At 49.6% G+C, this 20,317-nt stretch overlaps 4 protein-coding genes across 4 annotated transcripts; 3 read left to right on the top strand and 1 right to left on the bottom strand.

The window, feature by feature from the left end:
• Positions 1-1,328: 1,328 nt before the first annotated feature.
• Positions 1,329-2,627, top strand: BDQ94DRAFT_146153 (mitochondrial 54S ribosomal protein uL24m). Its single transcript, XM_026766782.1, has 2 exons — positions 1,329-1,777; positions 1,842-2,627. Exons 1-2 carry the CDS (start codon positions 1,361-1,363, stop codon positions 2,475-2,477), a joined length of 1,053 nt encoding a protein of 350 aa, XP_026625006.1. The 5' UTR covers positions 1,329-1,360; the 3' UTR covers positions 2,478-2,627.
• Positions 2,628-2,850: 223 nt separating this feature from the next.
• rtt106 (putative negative regulator of DNA transposition (Rtt106)) lies at positions 2,851-5,285 on the top strand. Its single transcript, XM_026766783.1, has 4 exons — positions 2,851-3,080; positions 3,178-3,510; positions 3,576-3,932; positions 3,995-5,285. Exons 1-4 carry the CDS (start codon positions 2,975-2,977, stop codon positions 4,564-4,566), a joined length of 1,368 nt encoding a protein of 455 aa, XP_026625007.1. The 5' UTR covers positions 2,851-2,974; the 3' UTR covers positions 4,567-5,285.
• A 1,115-nt stretch (positions 5,286-6,400) lies between these two features.
• BDQ94DRAFT_146156 (uncharacterized protein) lies at positions 6,401-7,120 on the bottom strand. Its single transcript, XM_026766784.1, has one exon. The coding sequence runs from the start codon at positions 6,697-6,699 to the stop codon at positions 6,439-6,441; it is 261 nt and encodes an 86-aa protein (XP_026625008.1). The 5' UTR covers positions 6,700-7,120; the 3' UTR covers positions 6,401-6,438.
• A 1,046-nt stretch (positions 7,121-8,166) lies between these two features.
• BDQ94DRAFT_53914 (casein kinase I) lies at positions 8,167-10,102 on the top strand. The gene is made up of 6 exons (XM_026776009.1): positions 8,167-8,237; positions 8,356-8,597; positions 8,653-8,722; positions 8,782-8,930; positions 8,987-9,392; positions 9,453-10,102. The coding sequence occupies exons 2-6, from the start codon at positions 8,469-8,471 to the stop codon at positions 10,031-10,033; spliced, it is 1,335 nt and encodes a 444-aa protein (XP_026625009.1). The 5' UTR covers positions 8,167-8,237; positions 8,356-8,468; the 3' UTR covers positions 10,034-10,102.
• The last annotated feature ends 10,215 nt before the right edge of the window (positions 10,103-20,317 follow it).

Below are 20,317 nucleotides of genomic sequence, written 5' to 3' on the forward strand. Positions count from 1 at the left end.
TGATCGGTGACACCGTTCCCAGAGATCCGCTACATTGGCATTTGCCCTACAGGAGACTTCTTGCAGTAAGGATGGCAGTCTTCGATGAATTACGAATCTACACGGTTGTATGCCAACCCACTTTACAGTGGCGATGAATTTGGACGTTGAATTAGGTGGCTCATGAAAGTGTACCTTCCTGCAGGATCTACTCAGTACCTCACACATCAGTGAACAAGTCATCACGCGAGAGATCCCTGCGTTAGCTCGCCGGTGATCTCACAAAGCAGAGTACATAGTGGGACGCTGAGCATGGACTGGAGACACTATGTTGTTGCCTGCTACGGATACCTATATGCCAATGATGGCATACCCCTTGTGCCTACGGAGTAGACGAGGATGACGGTCGTGCCATGAAGACCACAACTGATGTGAGGTCGGTAGATTCTAGAACAATCGAGATACCATGTTATGGTATCAATATAGCAGGAATAAGTAGTTGGTGTTACTCCCTGGGAGACTATGAGGGTAAGGCCAGCCTTTTAGGTTATTATGTTTCTCGGAGGTAGCATAGTCTATTTGCAATATGCCACGCTCTTCTGTCTTTTGATATATAAAGCGGGCTTTTTACCAATAGCACCGTACACTGAATGCTGTGAAGGAAACGCCCAATATTGCACACATTCCCAAACAAAGATGGTATAACTAGACCTCGAACATGAGCGATGGTCTTAAGTATTTGTTGCATCTCACCTATGCTTATTGGACAGTCCCGTGACATCGAGACATGTGTGCTCTGCAGGAGAAGCCTGTGATTTTCAGTCCCCATCAGAGCTCTTTTAGCCTGTATGGTTTGGGGGATACTGATGATGCTGCTTCATCTCGGTACTGGACAATATTCCTCTTTGCTCCTGGAGTATATAATGGTGAACTTCACGCTGCAATATCTTCCGTATTACCGAACTCATTCTGTTCGAAGCTTAAAGAGCATCCTGTCTCGATCGGACGGGCCATAAAGATATAGACTTGGGGAGTACATAGCTAGTACTAGATTGCACGTGCTGCTTTTGCCGCCGTAGCCCAGTTTTCTTGGAAGGTAGCTGCTGCATTCCTGCTAAAATGTACCCGAGCGTTCAGTGCTTAAGATATATCATTTTCAAAGACTGCTAGGCAGATATCCACCAGCAAATGTTGTGACGAGACAAATTCCAGTGTACATACTTAGTACTGTTTCGGAACCCCATGATTTTGTTTCCCCATTGGCTCTCCATAGTCCCGGTCACGTGCACAAACCAGGGCCGCAATTTTCCCTCCCGAGCATCTCTCAAGGCTTCCTGGTGACTCCGCGGAAACAATCGGCCATTGCTGGGCAACAGTCAAGATGCAGAAGGTCATTCGAAGGACCGCCCTGGCGCGGAATCAGGCCCAACGGAAAGCAATTCGAGCCACCAAAGCAGCTCAACGCGAGGATTTGAAGGACAGTCTAAGGCAGCGCTTTGCCTACAACCGCATCGAGCTCGATAACCTCCGCGCGGAGAGACAGCGACGCCGTGAAGACTGGCTCCGTGGACCTCTGGCTCCTCAGCGCGATGCCGGTCTCGAAGGGCGGCTCTTCGGTGCGTTAAGCCCTCAGGCAATGAACCCTCCGCCTGTCCCGGAGCACTTGCGGAGAAAGTACATCAACATCGCCCCCGGTGACCGAGTATGCATCATGAAGGGCAAAGACAAGGGCAAGATCAACGAGGTTACTAGGGTGGATGCTACAACCGAGACTGTTGTGGTTAAGGATCTCAACATGGTATGTAAACCTATCTGAAGTAACCACTGTTCCTTTCGCTGATCCTTGGGCTTTCCAATAACAGGCCGATGTCCATTTCCCCGACTGGCTGAATGAGCAGTATGGCAACTCGAGCCCCTTCCAGTCCGTGAGCCTGCCTCTTTCCATCGACGATGTTCGCCTGGTCGTCGCTCTTGATGATCCTGTCACCGGCGCCACGCGAGATGTATTGGTCGAACATGTCCGCGGTGGAGAGCCTTTCCTCGAACGCGAGTACGGTACCGAAACGCCCCGACACACGAGATACATCGCCGGTGAAGACATTGAGATTCCTTGGCCCCGAAGTGACCCCGCCGCAATGAAGGATGAGGCCTGGGATACGCTCCGTATGGAAGTCGAAACGCCCACTTGGATGCCGTCGTTGCACTACGCCCCATTCCCTCCCAGCGTCCTGGACGAACTTCGCAACAAGTTTTCGAAGTACAGAACGAGACACGATGAGGAGTGGGTGGAGGCCAGGAAGATGGAAGACTACAGACGGGAATATCTTCAAAGCCGGTCTTTGTTGACACCCAGAGGTGAATTCTTGGCCATGATTCAAGCCAAGAAGCAGGAGCGCCAGAACGCGAGGAAGGATGCCAATGGAAATTACATCCTGGATGATAAGACGGTCGGATTCATTGAGAACTTCATGAAGGAGAAAGCGACCAAGAAAGCCTAATTGCCTGCTGGGATTTCGTTTGGTGTTCCGACTTGTGGGAGAGTGCGCCTGGGTCTTTTCTGTTTCTGTTCAACTTTTCTTTTTTTCCCAATGGGTGTACACAATTATACTACTGTAGCATAGAATCCGAATGTATAAGATGAATATGGATAGACAGCTGCCCTGCAGCACGAAACTGTAGGCCGATTTGAGTACCGTTACATCCGTCGCAAGAAGACTGGACGTGGGAGCGATCGGACCCAATCTTTGCGGACTACTTTGCCCCAAATGCGCTTGAAATTATGGATGCGCGCGCCCACGGGTCGACAGGGCCGCCAGGGGAGGTCTGCAGCTGCGTTCCTGCTAACTACTTACTTACCTTCTTCATCCATCCGATCCGCGTCCCGGTTTACCCATTTGCTCCCCCATTCAACTTCCTTTGTTCAGGGCGGCCTCAACTGTTTTGACTTACGCAGATTCTATATATAAGCGTCATTGGGGCTGTCACCTTCCACAGCATGGCTTTTGCCACGATCAACTCATCAGTGCCGTCCAACATCCCGGCCATTGAGGACGCTTTTGCCGCCGAACCAGCGCTCAAAAAACGGGTTTACGATGCGATCGGTGCGTATTATGTCGCTTAGGACAACAATCTACATTCACCCCACAACCCCATAGAAGGTGCAAGGTCTGCCGGCTGACCCTCTTATCCTGTAAACAGCACATACCCCGCAACATGGACTTCTCTTCGAAGATATCGCGAAATATACCTCCAGCCTGCTGGCCAGGACTGCAACCGCCCCCGTTCGGCCTGTCGAGGTCGTCAGCGACGGCCCAGCCATGAAGAAACGAAAACTACAGAATGGCAATGCTACAAGTGCCCAATCTTCCGGCGATTTGAAATCCGATACTTCGCTCCAGTTCTACATGCAGGATGTTTCCTTTGCTGTTCCCCAGCGGAAGAAGCTTACGCTAGAAGTCACTGCCGGATTTTTACGTGCGAGAAACCAGACATCGAAGGAGGTGGAGTTTGGTGTACCTTTGGATAACATACGTATGTGTAGAACTATGGTTGACGGAGGTGGTGTCAAGGCTGACAACGTTGCTGGATCCGAACAGAGCATGTCTTGTGCCTCCCCGTTCCCGAGAAGAACCAGCGACAATTCAATTTTTGCATCATCCCTCAATATGCGGACGGCATCAACTCACCGCCTGAAGGTGTAGCTGCTCCCGATGCCATCGTATGGACGGTCAACGACGGGCTTCCCAAGGCAGCGTTCTCAGGCAATGGACAACAGCTTGGAACGGATAACGAAGAAACGGCAGATAAACTTGTCCAGCGGATATTGAACGACAGCCTCCCGCGGACCAAGGTTGTGCGCCCGGATGAGCGAGAGTTCGTGAGTGCTATGCCTGAGGCTCATCGCAAGGGGGAGAAGGCCTTTCATGTCAAGGCCTTCCGCGGCAGTAAAGAAGGTATCGTTATGCCCGCCGTGCTCTTGCCCTACGTCCCCGTAACTAAAATTATTCTATCTCAGGTTATCTCTTCCTCCTCTCTACGGGAATACTATTCGGGTTCAAGAAACCACTGGTTTTCTTTGCCTTTGAAAACGTCGACTCAATCTCATACACATCTGTCCTGCAGCGGACCTTTAATCTCAATGTTGTAGCTCGTCCTACGTCAAGCGAAGAGACGCAGGAATTCGAGTTTTCCATGATCGACCAGGCTGACTTTTCCGGAATTGATGGTTACATTAAAAAGCATGGCCTGCAGGATGCCAGTCTTGCCGAAGCACGGCGTGCGAAGCGATACAACGTCAACGGTGCCAAGGGAGAAGATGAAGCTGCAGCCAATGAGGAAGGAGCCGTCGAGGAGGAAAGTGAGCTTCAAAAAGCCCAACGCGAGCTGGAAGATCAAGAGGATGAGGACGAGGAAGATTATGATCCCGGGAGTGACAGTGACAGCGACGGAAGCGGCTCTAGCAGCGAGGAGGATGATGATGATGAGGACGATGAAGGCGACATGGAAGAGGACGACGAAGGAGACCGAAATCTGGTGGCGGAGGAGCTCGGAAGTGAAGCGGAAGATGTTCCGGCAGAGGAACTGTGAGAGACCGCCTTTATATCGGAACTGTTGCTGTATGAATAAGTGACTCTTGCTATGGTCACACCAACACTTTTTGTGCGATGTGATGATATGTATTCGACAATCGCGTGGCTAAGCCATTGTACTGGAAGGGCAGCCCGTTACACTACACCAGGCCACTCGAACGTATGAATTTTGGGGGCGATTTAGGCCGGACTATGCCCCTGCATTATCTGGCATACGCGCCTGTATGCCGTAGAGTTTTACCAACGAGGCATTCCACGTCTGATGTAGTTGGGGGAGGAGAAACCGTTTCAAGGCTGCATTGAATGCGTTTCAAACGGGCAGGCATCACCACAAGTTCAATCGATCAGAACAAACCAAGCACAGGCATCCAGTGAGATGTGGGTCATGGACGTGTCAGATGCATCTGAAATGGACGAGCCACTGGTGGATGTGCTACGGAGTTGCAGGATGCCCGGCTGTGCGGCGCAGTACTTACTTAGTAGCGACTTTTCATGGGAAGTCAGCCCTCCATGGGAAATCCGATCATGACGGCCGGTTACTTCTTCGAGAACGCTTCGAATCCTCCATATTATTGAAAAGTGGTGGAAGCCGCCAACCCAATTGGGCTCTTCGGAAGCACCCTTGTGCTATCACAGCCCCCAAATCCCACTCCGATACCTTGTACCAATGAAATCATCAGGTCGATACCTTGATAATGAGGACACTGCGGAGCAAAGTCATCCTCGTCCTACTCCTCGTTTGGAAAGGGTGGGGAGGGGAGTGTGGATGAGTATTAAGTCTAGTCTCCTAATTCTCAGGTCACTCAGAGACTCCGTATCTATTAAGTATCTACTAGCTGGTAGGGGCCAGGTAAGTACGGTATGATACATAATTTTCCCCAATACGACACCTATCTACCACTAGCAGCTACCGAACACTTTACTAGTAGTAGTCCGACTACTATTTGAAGTAGCTCGATTGGTTGCCCTGAGCGTCAGGTTGGGTTACAGACTGGTCAGGGGCAGTGCCAGCTCAGCGCAGGTACCTTCAAAACCCCCCTCAAGGCTTTTTAGAAGCAGTCCGCAGCACCTCACTAGTCACTAGGCAGATTAAGAGCGATTAGCCGCTAGGAGCGAGCTGACAGACTGTCACTGTCAAATATAAATGATATATATGGGGCGTTGTTTTAGCTGGATTGACAGCTACGATCGCTGGCGATTATTGGTAGAGAAGGGGAGAAGGGAATTGGACCGCTGTGTCGGTTAGGTTACTTACTTTCTCAACTAGCAAGAACAAAGTCAGTTAGGTTGGATAGTATACGATCTTACTTACCTAGGAAGTTATTATCTGCGCCATTACCCGCAGCTTGCGGCCAGCTCGCATCCTCCTGCGCAGGTACTCAATTCTGGGTTTAGGGGTCCTGGGGTTAATTGTTGCTTGCTTGTTCCGGAGTAGAAATCCGATTGAGGGAGGGTGTGTTCCGCAATGTGATTCGATTTATTGAACTACTGATCGGATATACGGTCCATAGATGAAGTAAGTCAGTAGATACGTAGTAAGTTAATTAGTTACTTAGGCATGTGTTGTCTTTTCATGAGCTCCTCTGCTCCCAAGTCAAGTAGGCTATGTTCCGAAGGGAATAGATTGACTGATACGCCACGTATGTACCTGAAATTACATTACCATGCCCAAATCGGCTAGACTTTGATGGTCCATTTCCATACTGTATATCGTTCATTCCTCGGTCAAGGGAGCAACAACAACCTAGGCACAGGGGGTAACAAGTGCGAGTTATGAAAGTATAGTAGTCAACCGGAGTGATTCCGGCATAATAAATAGTCAATAGAAAACTAGCCCTCAACGTCAATTGTGGTGACTATATAGTTATTCTTAATAGTATCTATATAAAAAGAAAAATAAAAAATAAGAAAGCATTAAATGAAATGGATCCCTTTTGCCCACCGCGAGTGAACCCCCGGGGGTTCCATGTTTCTTTTTATTTTCCCTCCTTGTTTTGGTGCTGGAGCTTTTGACGACACACTTAGACAGCGCCAGCCCCATGTGGCACCGGGGGAGAGGAGAAAAGGTAACAATCGTACCATCGAGACCACCGCAATAATAAATAATCATAATAATAATAGCTTTTTCCATCTGGGCCAGAATCCACTGCTGGCGTCTACTAACCGGAGTAGTGCCCGCTTTCAACCGTTCATCGCCCAAACAGGCTGAGCGCTAGCGGCGCCGCTAGTAAAGGTCCCTGGGTCAGGGCGATTCCGAGTCCAGGATAGAATTTGGGAGGCGAATAAGCGCAATTGAAGTCTGCAACTGGATCCTTTCATTGGCTCTCATATTGTATCCAGAGTTTTCTTCACTTCCTTGGGTTCAACCGTTTCCAGTGTCTGGTAGACGTGAGAGACACTCTGGGGTAATCTGAAAATTGGAGATCTTGTCTCACACACCTAACCTTACCCGATCAGCAAGTGGTGGTAATAGTAGTACTTCATTGGGAGAGAGAGAGTGAGAAAGTGAGAGAGAGGTATGTGGGATTGGAAGGACAGATGAATGAATGAATGAAGAAATGCATGGGGCCCTCCGGATGTCTCAGTGTAATCAGGTACCATACCCGTACTCCCGATTACCGCCCTTCATCCCCTATCGATGGGGCCTTTCCGGCTCGAATCGCCTGCACTAGTTAATACCAGTTACCCAGTTGTTACCATCGTTACCACGAGAAAAACCGGGCGGAAGCGCCCCATTTCGAAGGGCGGGCGTCATCGGGTTTCGACTTTCTTGAGTCGTTCGACAGGTAAGTAAGTTACTTGATTTTACTTACTTTACTTACTTGAACTAGTAGCCGATACGGCTGTTCCGTCATGACCTGACCAAAACCCAGCAAAGGAACCAGACCGGACCAGACCAAACCTCTCTCATCCAACCATCGCCTCTCTTGTCGCGCTCTCTCTCTCTCTCACCCTCTCCTCCGTCTCTCTCCTCTTCCTCTTCCTCTTTCTCTTGCTCCTCCTGCTATTCTCCGCCTCATTTCTTTCCCTTTTTTCCCTTTCCCTTTCCCTCCTCCCTCCCCCATTGGCAGGTCGTAGCAGTTGTAGTTCATGCCATCGGCGTGTTCACTGCTCACCTAGGTCCTCTCTACCTACTCTTCCTCCCGTCTCCATTTCTCCTATCACTCTTCTTTCCCTTCTTCCTTCCCTCTCTTCCTCCCTCCCCTTCGACGGCGCCCTCCAATTCTACATCTACCACTGCCTGCCCAGTGCGTTTTTGCCGTACTGCCACGCGGTTGGTCGGTAGTAGGGGAATTTTCTTTCCTTATTTTTTTTTTCCCTCCCTCCCTCCTTACCCCTTCTCGATTAATTCCTTTTTTCCCAAAATCGAAACATTTTATTCCTCGTCCCCTTTCCGACGAGCGCACCCTTAACTGTCAGCCTGCAGCCCTCAAAGCTGTCGGTTCCCCGGAATACCTTGTTCTTCCCTCTCCCGTCACCCTTCTTGCCAACGCCGTCCCAAGGGTGCACCCTATTCCCTCCTCGTCCAAATTCACCGGTGCGATTGTTCGAGCGACTATCTATCTCGCCGTCTGCGGTCTCCGATTTGTCGTCCGTCCGGGTTCCGTGATTGCTGTACTCTGGGGTTCTTTTTCATGAATGGTTCGCATTGGTACCATCGGGCTTCCTGTAAGACTCCGGTCGCCTTTCCCCCCCTCTCTCAGCCTCTCGCCCCAGGGCCCGCTACTAGACCTCATTTCTTTCGACATTCATTTTCTCTTGTCGATTATTCTGACCCATCTGTCAGGCTAGTCTCACGTGTAACCGCCGTTGATCGAGTGCTCTAAGCCTACCTTCCCCTTCTCTCAGCCCCTGTCCGCGGTCTCTCAACGTCCCTCCTCCCCTCCAACTACCGCAGTCATGGCATCCTCCTCGTCCAACGTCGTCGGTGTTCACTACCGAGTAGGGAAGAAGATCGGTGAAGGATCGTTTGGTGTGATCTTCGAGGGTACGAATTTGTTGAACAATCAGCAGGTGGCAATCAAATTCGTATGTGATATTCTTGACGGCACGCGTCTACGTTTCGCCATACTAATGGTACTAGGAACCTCGCAAGAGTGATGCACCACAGCTTCGTGATGAATATCGGACATATAAGATCCTGGTCGGATGCCGTGAGTATACCCTGGTTGCAATTGTGTTCGTAAGGTTTCCCGGTTCTGACTGGTTGCAGCTGGCATCCCCAATGTCTACTACTTCGGGCAAGAGGGTCTTCACAACATCCTGGTTATCGACCTGCTCGGTCCCAGCTTGGAAGACCTCTTCGATCATTGCAACCGACGCTTCTCGATCAAGACTGTTGTCATGGTCGCTAAGCAGATGGTGCGTACCCCGAACAATCATACTGTATGGGTGTTCATACTAACATGCTTCAAAAGCTTTCGCGAGTTCAAACCATCCACGAGAAGAACCTAATCTACCGTGATATCAAGCCCGATAACTTCCTCATTGGTCGTCCGAACACCAAGGCTGCTAATGTGATCCACGTGGTCGATTTCGGTATGGCCAAGCAGTATAGAGATCCCAAGACGAAGCAGCATATTCCCTATCGCGAACGGAAGTCGCTGTCCGGCACAGCCCGTTACATGAGCATTAACACCCACTTGGGACGTGAACAATCGCGACGTGATGACCTCGAAGCTTTGGGCCACGTCTTCCTGTACTTCCTCAGAGGTGGCCTCCCCTGGCAGGGTCTCAAGGCCGCCACCAACAAGCAGAAGTATGAGAAGATTGGCGAGAAGAAGCAGACCACCGCAATCAAGGATCTTTGCGATGGATTCCCAGGTGATTGCGTCTCTTTCCCTTTTTTTCGAGTAACCAAAAATCACTAATCAGATGGCTTAGAAGAATTCACAAAGTACCTAACTTATGTGCGCAACCTCGGCTTCGAGGATACCCCCGACTATGATTACCTCCGGGACCTCTTGACACAGGCTCTCAAGAATGCCGGAGAAGTCGAAGATGGCGAATATGACTGGATGAAGCTCAACAATGGAAGAGGATGGGAGTACAAGTCCTACTCGTCTCAACAGCACCTCCACAACAACGCCCTTCCCAACACCTCTGCTCGCGAGCTACACGCACAGCAGCTTCGCGGCAGTCGGCCTGGAGTGACTGCAGACCGTTTAAACGCCGCTCAGCCCCCGCCCCCGTCCCCGGCCAAGCCCGGAGCTGGCAAGACACGCGACCGGCCAAGCGTCTCAGGCGGGATGCCGCCGAAGCGTCAGAGCGGGGGCCTGGATGCCACGCCGACAGCATCGACTCAAGCACAGTTTCAGAACTCCAATGCCAACATTCCGGGACGCCTGGACAGCCCTGCGAACCCGACGAAGAACAGCCAACAAGGCCAGGGCGCTCAAGGAAACAATGAGCCGCAGCCCACGTTCGTCCAGAAGCTGATGAAGGCGCTTTGCTGCGGTAGGTGATCCATGTGCCATACCGCAAGTTTCTACGCCTTTTCCATACTTATAGTGGGATATCCAGGTTGATGCGAGGATGAGCGTGGAATTCTACCGAATTCTCTATGAATCACCTGGTCATGTTGGCTTCTCGACTTTCTTTCGTTATTTCTTGTCTTCAACATACTTGGGAGGTTTGAAAGGCAGCATGCGATTATACTGTGTTATAGCCCGGGAACTCCCCATCCCGTTGTACGTGTTCTTGCCGACGCAGCTGCTGTTGCTGCTGCTAGTGCAGGTGAACATGATGTTGGCTTTGGGGAGCGTGGATATATTGTTCTTTTCCTTATTTGTGTCATCCATGGGTCTCGGATCAAGAGCACCTGGCTCCAACCCGCCTGCTCTCGCTCTTTCTCTCTCTCTCTCTAATCTGCCAAGGCAACATCAGCTCGAAATGCGTCGGCCTTCGATTTAGAAACGACCCTCCCACGTCTTTCTCATCATCACCCTCGTCATCTCAACGCTCTCTTTATGGTGCTACGGCTCGGAACGGCGAACCTGATCAGTCCTGCTTGTGTCATTGCATTTCTTTTCTTCCTCTCTTCCTCTTATTTCCTTCGTCCCGCATTCCCGGCACGAGCCATTTAATACTAGAGTTCCGTCTTGTGTTTGTCAGAGTACATGATCAGTGCCCCGAACCTCTTACCTTTCCCTCTTCGACCCGTCTCTTGACATCTACCACTCTATCACGTCGGGTCTCTCGTGGCTGGTCTTTCGATGGTAATTTTAATGATGTGGCAGAAGGGCGTTTGGCATTTGGTGGAAGTCCTCGCGTGTCGTCCGGGCAGACACTGATTTACAAAGCATTTTTAGCATTTAAATGTTTGAATATGCGGCCCCGTGGAATGCGTGTGCAGGACCAATTGAGTCCTCGGTCAAGGAGTTCATGCGATAGCGGCCTGCGGCTGTTTCTGTTTAAATTTTTTTCTTCTTCTTTTTCCTTTCCTCATTTCCATTATGTGTCGCTTTTCACGCGCATTTGCAAGGAATCATTCGGATGTAGCCGTGTGTTTTGTTGGATTTGTACTTGTTCCTATTATGCTCTCTGCCGTTGTCAGTTCCAAAAACAGTTGATTCACCAGATTCGCCTGGTTCTTTCGTCCTTTTCTTTTTTCTTTCTTTCCGTGCTCGAAGGGTGTGACGAGACGTCTGCTCGACCCCTGTTGGTCGAGGGACTACAAAGGGGGAGGGGGGTTGAGCAGTAAATCAAGCCCTGTGTCGGCCTCGATGACTTTTGCGTTCCAGAGTCTACAGCAAGCTGTGCTATATATACGATGAAGCAAAGTGGCAGGTGACAGGGGAAAGCAGATATACCGGAGAGGAGACAGGGAGCATATGCATTCAGCACGGCCGTGGGAGTTGTATATCGAAGACGGGGCTCGATTTCCGTAGAGTAGTATCGTCTTTTGGGTGTCAGGCGTGTGAACATGGGCGTGTTAGGGGTGTTTCTTTCTTTCTTTCTTTTCCATTCGAGGATACCTACTTTTACTACTGCTGCATAGTAGTACTACTTTAAACCCCATTAGATAGATCTTCTAATATACAGTTCTATACCAATCACCTACCATCACTTGAACCACAACATAAGATTCCTAACTCTCCATCCCATAGAGCAGCCAACATTGTATGCATGCTATCTACTTATCAATGTTGACAGCAGTAGACCTTCCTCCCTAAACCCAAGTAAACCACCATCGACCAACCAACTACTACCTCCCCAGAAATCCAACAACATCTGTCAGATACTATAACTACGAACTCTTACTACATCCATCGCCAAGACCAAACACGGCACAGCAGTGAAAGCCAACCAACCAGCCAGCCAGCCAGCCAGCCCTATCTACGGAGTCCTGCCTATCCTTAACCCTGCAGGCCAAGAAAGACGATATTCCTTCCCGCTATGACATGATGACATGACATGACATGACCTCCATAACCCCCATGCCACTTCCCCCCCTCCTTGTATGAGCTCTTACACGTAGACCATGACATGACTATCTATCGAGCAAAGCAAGCAACAAGCAAGCAATCAAATTGAAGTAAAGTATCAACGTACGATCCTCATTGGAAGATGGTAAGCTGAGCTGTGCCGTGTCTGGGATGAGGGATGATGATCGAAGGGGATCTGTGCGCTCGGTGGTAGTACTAGTTTGTAGTGGCGGATGGGGTGATATTATAGGTTGAGATGGATGGAGGAGGAGGAGGAGGGGGTGGGTGGTGGTGGTGATTGTCTTGGCTTGGGCTTGAGTTGGGTTTTTGTTTGTGAGGTCTACTCGCATGTTGAATTAATACTATCTGTGGTTTTTGGATTTGATGATATAGGTAGTATGTATATCTTAGGACTATTATTACCTCTTCACTATGTATGTATGTGTCTATATAGGGATGAAATCAACGTAACACGACATCCCCATCCCCGTCCCGAAAGTGCCTGCCTGCGTGCCTGCAATACAGTGCTGATTATGCTATTGACGCGGGATAATGATGATGAAGTTGAAGTAAATTCCCATCCTGCTTTCTTTTCCTGCGGAATCAATCAGAGCGTATAAGGGGACATGATGGTGTGGGAGGTGTTTTCCTCTTCTTGGCTTGGCAACTTGCTTGGCTGCTTGGCTAAGTCCTCCGTGCTTCACATTGAAGCCTGGAGGTGCAACGAATCATCTTTGCAAGAGGAAGAGAGGAGAGGTGTCCCTCGTAACTCTGTCGGTGATAGGGTTTGCCTTCTTGGGAGAAGTGCATAATTTCCTCCCCATCCTCATTAATACACGGAATATAGACCGGGATATATGTTGGTAGAATGATGGGGGATCGGCGATGGCAAATCGATACTTCGGTATGGGGTAGTTACTGTTACTAGCTATGGTGGTGGTGGTGGTTTGATATGCTGTCATGTTGCAGAAGTGGTGCAGGGATATAGTGTAGCCGGTCGCTGTTGAGGTGATAACTACGTAGTAGAAGGATAGTACTTCATGATGGGATGATCATAATAGCATTTTGTATACATAGACGATTCACTATAGTAAAAGGGTATATTATCTATAATAGGGACGGGGGAATAGCTCTTCTCAGCTCTGATTGAATGATGGAAAATAACAAGCTCCAACATAGAAAAGTGACAGTTGACTCAGTAAACTATCCCGAGCATCTGATTGACTGCCGGGCCAACCAAACCAAACATATGATGACCGACAACGGATCATCAGACAAGACAATCTCTCGTTGTTCTCCACTGCAGCAGGCCTAGACCAAAGTGGGAATGGAGAGAAGAGGGGGGGAAGGCAGCATTTCGGGCCCGAAAATCGAATCGGAATCCCAGTTCCCAGTTCCCAGTTCCCACTCGCCTGTTTCAGATTAACGAGAGAAGCAAAAGACCAGGCATCATGCCACTTCGTCATATTCTTCAGGCATTTACTTGTCTTCTGTCGCGTTGGGCTGCCCTGGTCAGGATCTTCCTTATATCATCCACTTGCTATGATGATCCAAGTGCCTTGCCTCACTCATGAGCACCGACCAAGTACCACTTCTATCTTCCTTTTCCCGTAAGGGTTCGGGTTTCGCTTTCTGCAGAGATCTCTTCCCATGCGGTGTCTGATCGCGTCATACTTGGTTCTTGGCTAGTGCGGCGGCATAGTGTATTGCCGACCACGGAGAAATTGTGGATCTTGGCTTGGAGGTCGTTCCTTTTCGTAGTGTCCAAGTCCGTAGTAGTAGAAGTTTATGATGGCGTAAAGATGGAGATATGAGGGTCCTTTCATTCCAAGGATTCATACTGTAGCTAAATGACTTGACTGCCGCCGATCATTGGGGTGACTGACGGTGATTTTTGTTGTTCCTTCGGTTGACTCCGAAACCCCGTAGAATTGTCTATCTCCAATCGGCGCAGTGCATACTTACAGCGCCAACTTTGCCATCGATGTAAGCTGCTAGCAATTAGTAGGTCAAAATCTGCCAGGCAGAAACAGCTGTACGAGAAAAGAAAAAAAATCCCTTCCATGACAGCTGGCCAAAAACGTGGCTTCGTGGCGGTCTCGCGCGTTTAGCAATTGAGGTCGTACACGTGGTGACCAGTCCTTGGCAGCGCCCACGATACGATGGGGTCAATTGGAGCTGTAGGTACGTAGAGATTTCTGAATGGTTGTTCACTTGTTAGTTTGCTGGAGAGATGGAGAGCTCTGTAGCTAGCAGCAGCAGCAGCTGCTGCTACCTGTCTAGCTCCAAGAAGTGCTTCTGCAAGTGGCTCTTGTTCGCATCCTACTTATGCATGCAGGAAGCTATGAGACGAGAAGTGAGGCGAACGAATCCAATATCGACTCGAATAGCTTCACTACCCATTGACTTTCTTAGTTGGTGTCCACCATTGGCAAGAATGACTATAGCCAGAGTTAGTCATAGCAATTAGATATTTGGTGTTACCTCCGATGCAATTGATACCTAACTTTCCCTATCAGTCCGTTCTACCTTTGGGGTTTCGGTGTGCGGGCGGTGCCGACAACCTTGTTGGCTGGACCCAATATTTGCCCCCTCCTACTAATGAATAAATCATGGAGCAAACGAGGTTAGTGTCAGGGCGGGTACCGTCGCTAATCGTCGGCATGAACAGCCACGGAGATTAGGTAATTCATTTCCATGAACTAATGTTAGTACTGTGGTCCTAATCTATCACTCTCATCATAGTAAGTAGTCTAGATAGTTATAAAATCAATCATATGTGGGGAGACAGGCTCGATTTTGATATATTTATGGCGCCGAAGTTTGATAAGACTCCGATGACTCTCGTTCCTAGAGGAGCAGCGACCTTCACTAGTCTGAAGATTAGGTTCAGCACTCCGAAATAGTTTTTCACAGCCAACTGATAAGCCACCGGGCTGCTTTGCCACCCTCACCCGATCCGTTTCGCTGAGGACTTTCTTTATCAGTCCGGAGCATATCGGAGCGCTTTTCCATTTTCAGTGGCCATAGATAGTGTAGTCCCTAGGAGATGTGCAAAGTAGTTGTGTTACATTAATAGAGTGGCGTTGTGGGAGGGAAAAAAAAAAGATTTCCTCGAAAGCTTCCATGATCAATCTAGAATCTCATGATGATCTGCTTTGCTGGTCAGTTGATGCGACGACCCCGGCACCCGTTCGACAACAATCAATCAGGTGGCACAAAACAGCCCATGGAAGATGTAATGGAAGTTGATAAGCAGAGCCAATTAGTCAATATGACTCAGGCGTGACCGTCCTTGAGGTGGCCTTACTCAGAAGCTTCAAGCATGTAGGCAGTAAGGTTACCGGGACCATAAGTCTGTGTCGTATTCAAATGTCACTCGACCCTTCAAGCCACTTACTCACTGGGTGCTGGAACGATCTGCAAACGGGCATCACACAGCAGGTACATGACGTTATTTGGGTGTGGCTTGTTGAATTGATGGATGGTAATTCAGAATATCCCTCCCCTTCCCACTGATACATTTGTAAGCTAGAATGCTGTTGCTGATGGCGATATCAAGGGAGGCGTAGATCTTGTACGCCTGCTCGAGTCTTCGCCTGCCGTGTCACTCCATGGAACCTTCTGTATGGCTTCTTCCTAGTGCTGACGTATAAACCTTTCTTTGACAAGGACTACGTGGTAGTACAACAACATCCGATCAGAATACACTGGTGAGATAAAAGGTCCATGTCATTCTAGAACTCAACATCATGATCCATCCGCCACCCAGAATGACACCTTAAAACGCTGGGTAACAGGTACGCAATATACTAAGGTATACTACCTACTCAAACTTCTACTTTGTATGAACAGTACCTGCAGGTCATAAAAAATGCACTTGACCAAAGGGAGTAAAGAGAAGGAGAAGGACTTTGAAACGATATGGCCCCTATCGCGCCAAGGCCTGGAAAAGACGCCCCGAGGGCCATGCTCCACAGCCGCTAACAAGCTTCTGGACCAGATAAAGGAAGCCATTGCACCTCGTGAGCATAGCGTTTACAGGCGCCAACCTCAAATAGGAAACACGTTGCTCATCAACCTCTGCCGGGATTGGCTGATTGATTAGTTGTGCGTGTGCGTGTGTGTATGGGGGGGTGGGGTGGTTTTGTACCACCAATCCACAAAGGCGTGAGGACCCTCGGAACTGGCCAAAATTCGACCACTTGGGCTACATTAATGCCACACACTCTCTTTGCCATTTCGTCAGGCGTGGCCACTGACTGGTCACATCAGCAGTAACTGCGTACGGGCGGGCCGAAAGCGCCCCCTCCCTCCTCCCCAGTTGCCATCTCATTAGTGGATGCCGCAAGGGTTGGGCTGGTTCTTTCGCCCTCCCTTGCGGTTCGCAACTGGGGCAAACCAGCATTCCTCGAAATTTCTTTGCGCCTTCCTTCGTGTTCTGGAAAAGGTTAGAAATTCCAGTTTTCCGTTTTTTTTTTTTTTTTTTTTTTGTTCTTTTTTTCTTTGTCGGCTAGTTTCCCGACAACGGTTTGCAATGATGAAATCAATCACCCGGAATTTGGCACTGAGTCCGCGACCACGACCGGGATCGGAGGATGCGCTTCTTCTCGTTAACCGTTACCACCACCAGTCTCCTGTGACACATACACCAGTATGCTGCATTTCTGCAGGCCCTTGCAGGCGCGTTTGGGGAAAGCCACTAAACACATCCCCGGACTAGGGTCATTACTGGTGATACCACGCCGTCCAGCCGTTCCGCCCCTAGGATTGGACGTTGCAAAGGATGTGGATGGGGGTTAATCTCCTGGGTAATAATCGGAATTGGCGCTCAGAAGCTGATGGCGCTTAGCACGATGTTGTTTTCCTGTACTAGAACTATTCCAGCGTAGCATGGCACTAGTTATTTACCCCATAACTGGAGCAGTCGACTCCGCGATTGACTCCGCGAAGAACAGTAGCACGCAGCTTGTGCTGCTCCTATCTGCTGGTGTCTCTTTTGTCTGCAACCACACACACCCCTCGTCGGCTTGCAGATCCGCCCATTACCACCACCACCTTCTACACGCTACTGCACAGGAGGAAGGTTGTTAGTAGGGAATTGCTTTTGCTGCAGCTGGTTTCGAAATTGTTCCATTGGATGTCTGACTTGCACTCATAAGGCGTAAACTCTCTCTCTACAGAGTACACAATCAATGCCACCCTGCAAGCTCTCAAATCTCTACTCTCCCTCTCCCTCTCTCTGCCTTCGGTCTTCGGGTGGAACCCTCATGAATGTATCCCTTTCCCCCCTTGCCTTTTTCGCTGCACAGCCTGCTTGGCATCCTGTAGATCCTGCGCCAGCTTGACCAATCATTGCGGGGTGGCCGCTCTGCACGACACCGTCAGGCCGTCGTGCGCCTTTGAGATCATATTCATCATTATCGTCCGTTGAGAGGGGGGGCCATCCGGAGAGTTGTTCTCCGACTCCGGATTGGTACAGCTAGTATCGTATCGGTGGGAAGCACATTCACGGTGAGGGTTAGGTGAACATGGATTTTTCAATTGTATAAAGGATTTAAAAACAATGCTCGGAGTACTCCGTTCGGGCGTGGTAATAGTATGCTTTGTTTCGCCGTTCCGGTGGTAGTGGGCGGAACTTCGTCTTTCTACTCACTACTAAAGTATCATCGCGCCAAGTAGATGGCCATGTGTCTTGTGGATGCGTGGATGCGACAACACATCTGGGCTGGACTAATTAACGAGCTCACCATTGCATCTAGGCAGCTCTTCCATCTGGCATTGGCTCAGTTGTGTGTGGGTTTCAAGCACAGCGGCAATGCAAACCCCAGCTTGTTTGCTGACAGTGTGTGTCTTTGTATGTATGTAGCTGGTACCTCTGCGACCTGCTGCGGTCACCGGGAGGGCTCAGGTACATGTACTCCGTAGCCTAAGGTTCTTAGCTCGTTCGATTCGATCCTGCGCTGGGGCTACGGCGGACTGCGATCGAGTCCAGACTGGCACATACGAGCCCAGTTGCCACCACCTCTTACTGTAGTCTTTTCTCGTCCCCTCCCAAACCGCATCAGGCAATCAACTTGATCAAAGCTTTCTGCATTGAACGCAGGCGCCTTCTCCATACAAAAGCTGCAAGAAATCCGGTTCCTGGGCGCCTAAATGAGTTGTTGCCGTCTTTAAGTTTCTAATTTTGTTCTACTATTCTTCTTCCGTTGCGGAATCTCGCTTGTGCTGTAGGGTGCATCATATCATATATCACATTCACCTTTCTACTTCTGTGTACCGGGCGTTGAATACCTACAGCAAACATACATACATTAAACTCCACGTCTGCTTGTTCGGCTTGCTTGCCTGCCTGCCTACTTTTACTCGCCTGCAACCTACATAAGCTCCGCTATCTATCATTTTTGATCAGCCCTGAGCGATTTTTTTCCCCCCTACCCCATCCTCGTTGCTGCACCGTTGAGATATATTGGCGTGGAACGCGCGTTTTGGCGACCGCCCCCTTGCTGCCGGTCTCCTTCTACGGATATTCTGTTGCGGGAGGTCGCATTTCAATTGACGCATGGTGAGTGAACGACATTGGTTTCTCCTTCATTCTTTCTAGAAAGCGACTTTCTTTTCTTTTTTCTTTTTTTTTTCTCATTTCCCTTTTAACTATTTCCCTCAATTTCTTTACGGTTTTGGGTCCATTCCTTTGGCCCCTTCCTTTTCTGGTTTATTTTAATGTTATTTCTTGATTTTGTGTTGGCTATGTTGTTACCCCATTGTGCTTGTCATATTTTCGGTCGCTCCACTATGCTGTTTCAACTGCAATCCATGACGGGATATTGCTTTGGGGTCCGCCGGTCGATCGATCGATCGACCTGGTCCATATCATCATAGCAACAACCGCAGCCATAGTGGTAGTGAGCACTACGCGACAAGCCAAGGCAGATGGGAATCCACAGAGCTGAGAGCGAGAGAGAGAGAGAGGGCCCAACGAGTCATTCACTTTGAAGGGCAGAACACACAAGCGCCAGGATCCACCATGGTCGGTTTTATATTCCACACCACCTTCGGGACCGTGATGGGAATTGAGTAGTTAGCGGCGGCAGCAGCAGCAGCACATACCACACAACATGACCTTGCAACAACGAGTTTGACTGACTGACCCAACGCTAAACTTGCGTTGCTATGGATCCACATTCGGCCTCACATCCAGCAGCTGGAACTCTGGATTACTTCATCGGGCGGAGATCCATCGCGCGTCCTGGTGATCCATTCAGGACCAGCGACGGGAGCCAATTTCCATTCACGGTCTCCACCTTTTGGTCTCTCAGATCCTTTTGGGTTGCAATGTTTGCGAGTCACTCCCTGGGCTAGTGTCTGAGGCATGCCTTAGGAGCATGACGTGATTCTCTCCTGGTTGGCCATGCCTCTTTTGCTATCTACTAGCCGCGTAGTCCTCATCCTGTGTGTGTGTGAGTTTGTCTGTGGTTCTAGAAAGTCTGTCCGGGGTCAGTCAGTCAGTCATCTTTGCTTTCATGATCAGCATGGAATCTTTTTCCTGCTGGTCTTTCTTCCCCATCCTGCTTTAAATTCTTCTCTCTATAATGAAGAATAAGCGGAATTAGGGAATTAGAAAGAAAAGAAAAAAGGAAAATCAGAAGGGGAAAAAAGAAAGAAAAAGAAAAAAGAAAAAGAAAAAAAAAAAGCCGAATTGGGAAGGAGGAGACAAAGAAATTCGCAGCCCGCTCTCTGCCTCTCCAAAAGTGACGATTTTCTTTTTTGAATCATTTTCGATTTTCCCTGCTTTCTCTTGCCCCTTCTGATTTTTACTTTTACGTTTTGGGGGGTGGGTGGCATTATTCTTTTGAGCTGCAACTGTGACTGGCTGGAGGGGCTCCATCCAGTTTGGCGTGATAGGCTGGGGCTCATCCTGGGTACGATCGACCGGGAAGTCTCGTCAGCGGTGATTCGTGGTGGGAAAGGCGAGGTTCCCATGGGAATTGCAGAGGGAGAACATCCACTTCCAGCCAACGTGGATGGGCTCTGGAAGTGAGGAAATCTTGGGCCGCCGGTTGTTCCTGTGGGCCAGCAAATCCAGCAAATCCACCCACTGGCTTCTCGATTTTCACTTTCTGGCCCCCCTCTCTTTCTTTCTCTCTCTCGCGCTCTCTCCACTCCACTTACTCACCTTCCTGTGCGGCGCGCCCCCCCGCCCCACCACCACCCTCTTCTCTCTTGAGTCTCTCAGTCTCAGTCTCTTTTCCCCCCGGGTGCTCGACGCTTCCGTGCAGGTTCTGAGAACTTTTGAAGGGGTCCTGATCGGCATCACCTCAC

The sequence above is a fragment of the Aspergillus welwitschiae genome, assembly GCF_003344945.1.
Source record: "Aspergillus welwitschiae strain CBS 139.54b unplaced genomic scaffold BDQ94scaffold_21, whole genome shotgun sequence".
Lineage (NCBI taxonomy): Eukaryota > Fungi > Ascomycota > Eurotiomycetes > Eurotiales > Aspergillaceae > Aspergillus > Aspergillus welwitschiae.

What these genes read in the sequence shown, in the direction of transcription:
- rtt106 (XM_026766783.1), top strand. Translation starts at nt 2,975, where the DNA reads ATGGCTTTTGCCACGATCAACTCATCAGTGCCGTCCAACATCCCGGCC. An exon ending in TGTACCTTTGGATAACATAC is followed by an intron (nt 3,511 to 3,575) that starts GTATGTGTAGAA and finishes GGATCCGAACAG; the next exon opens with AGCATGTCTTGTGCCTCCCC. An exon ending in CTTCCGCGGCAGTAAAGAAG is followed by an intron (nt 3,933 to 3,994) that starts GTATCGTTATGC and finishes ATTCTATCTCAG; the next exon opens with GTTATCTCTTCCTCCTCTCT.
- BDQ94DRAFT_146153 (XM_026766782.1), top strand. Translation starts at nt 1,361, where the DNA reads ATGCAGAAGGTCATTCGAAGGACCGCCCTGGCGCGGAATCAGGCCCAA. An exon ending in TGGTTAAGGATCTCAACATG is followed by an intron (nt 1,778 to 1,841) that starts GTATGTAAACCT and finishes TTCCAATAACAG; the next exon opens with GCCGATGTCCATTTCCCCGA.
- BDQ94DRAFT_146156 (XM_026766784.1), bottom strand. Translation starts at nt 6,699, where the DNA reads ATGGAAAAAGCTATTATTATTATGATTATTTATTATTGCGGTGGTCTC.
- BDQ94DRAFT_53914 (XM_026776009.1), top strand. Translation starts at nt 8,469, where the DNA reads ATGGCATCCTCCTCGTCCAACGTCGTCGGTGTTCACTACCGAGTAGGG. An exon ending in AGCAGGTGGCAATCAAATTC is followed by an intron (nt 8,598 to 8,652) that starts GTATGTGATATT and finishes TAATGGTACTAG; the next exon opens with GAACCTCGCAAGAGTGATGC. An exon ending in TCATGGTCGCTAAGCAGATG is followed by an intron (nt 8,931 to 8,986) that starts GTGCGTACCCCG and finishes ATGCTTCAAAAG; the next exon opens with CTTTCGCGAGTTCAAACCAT.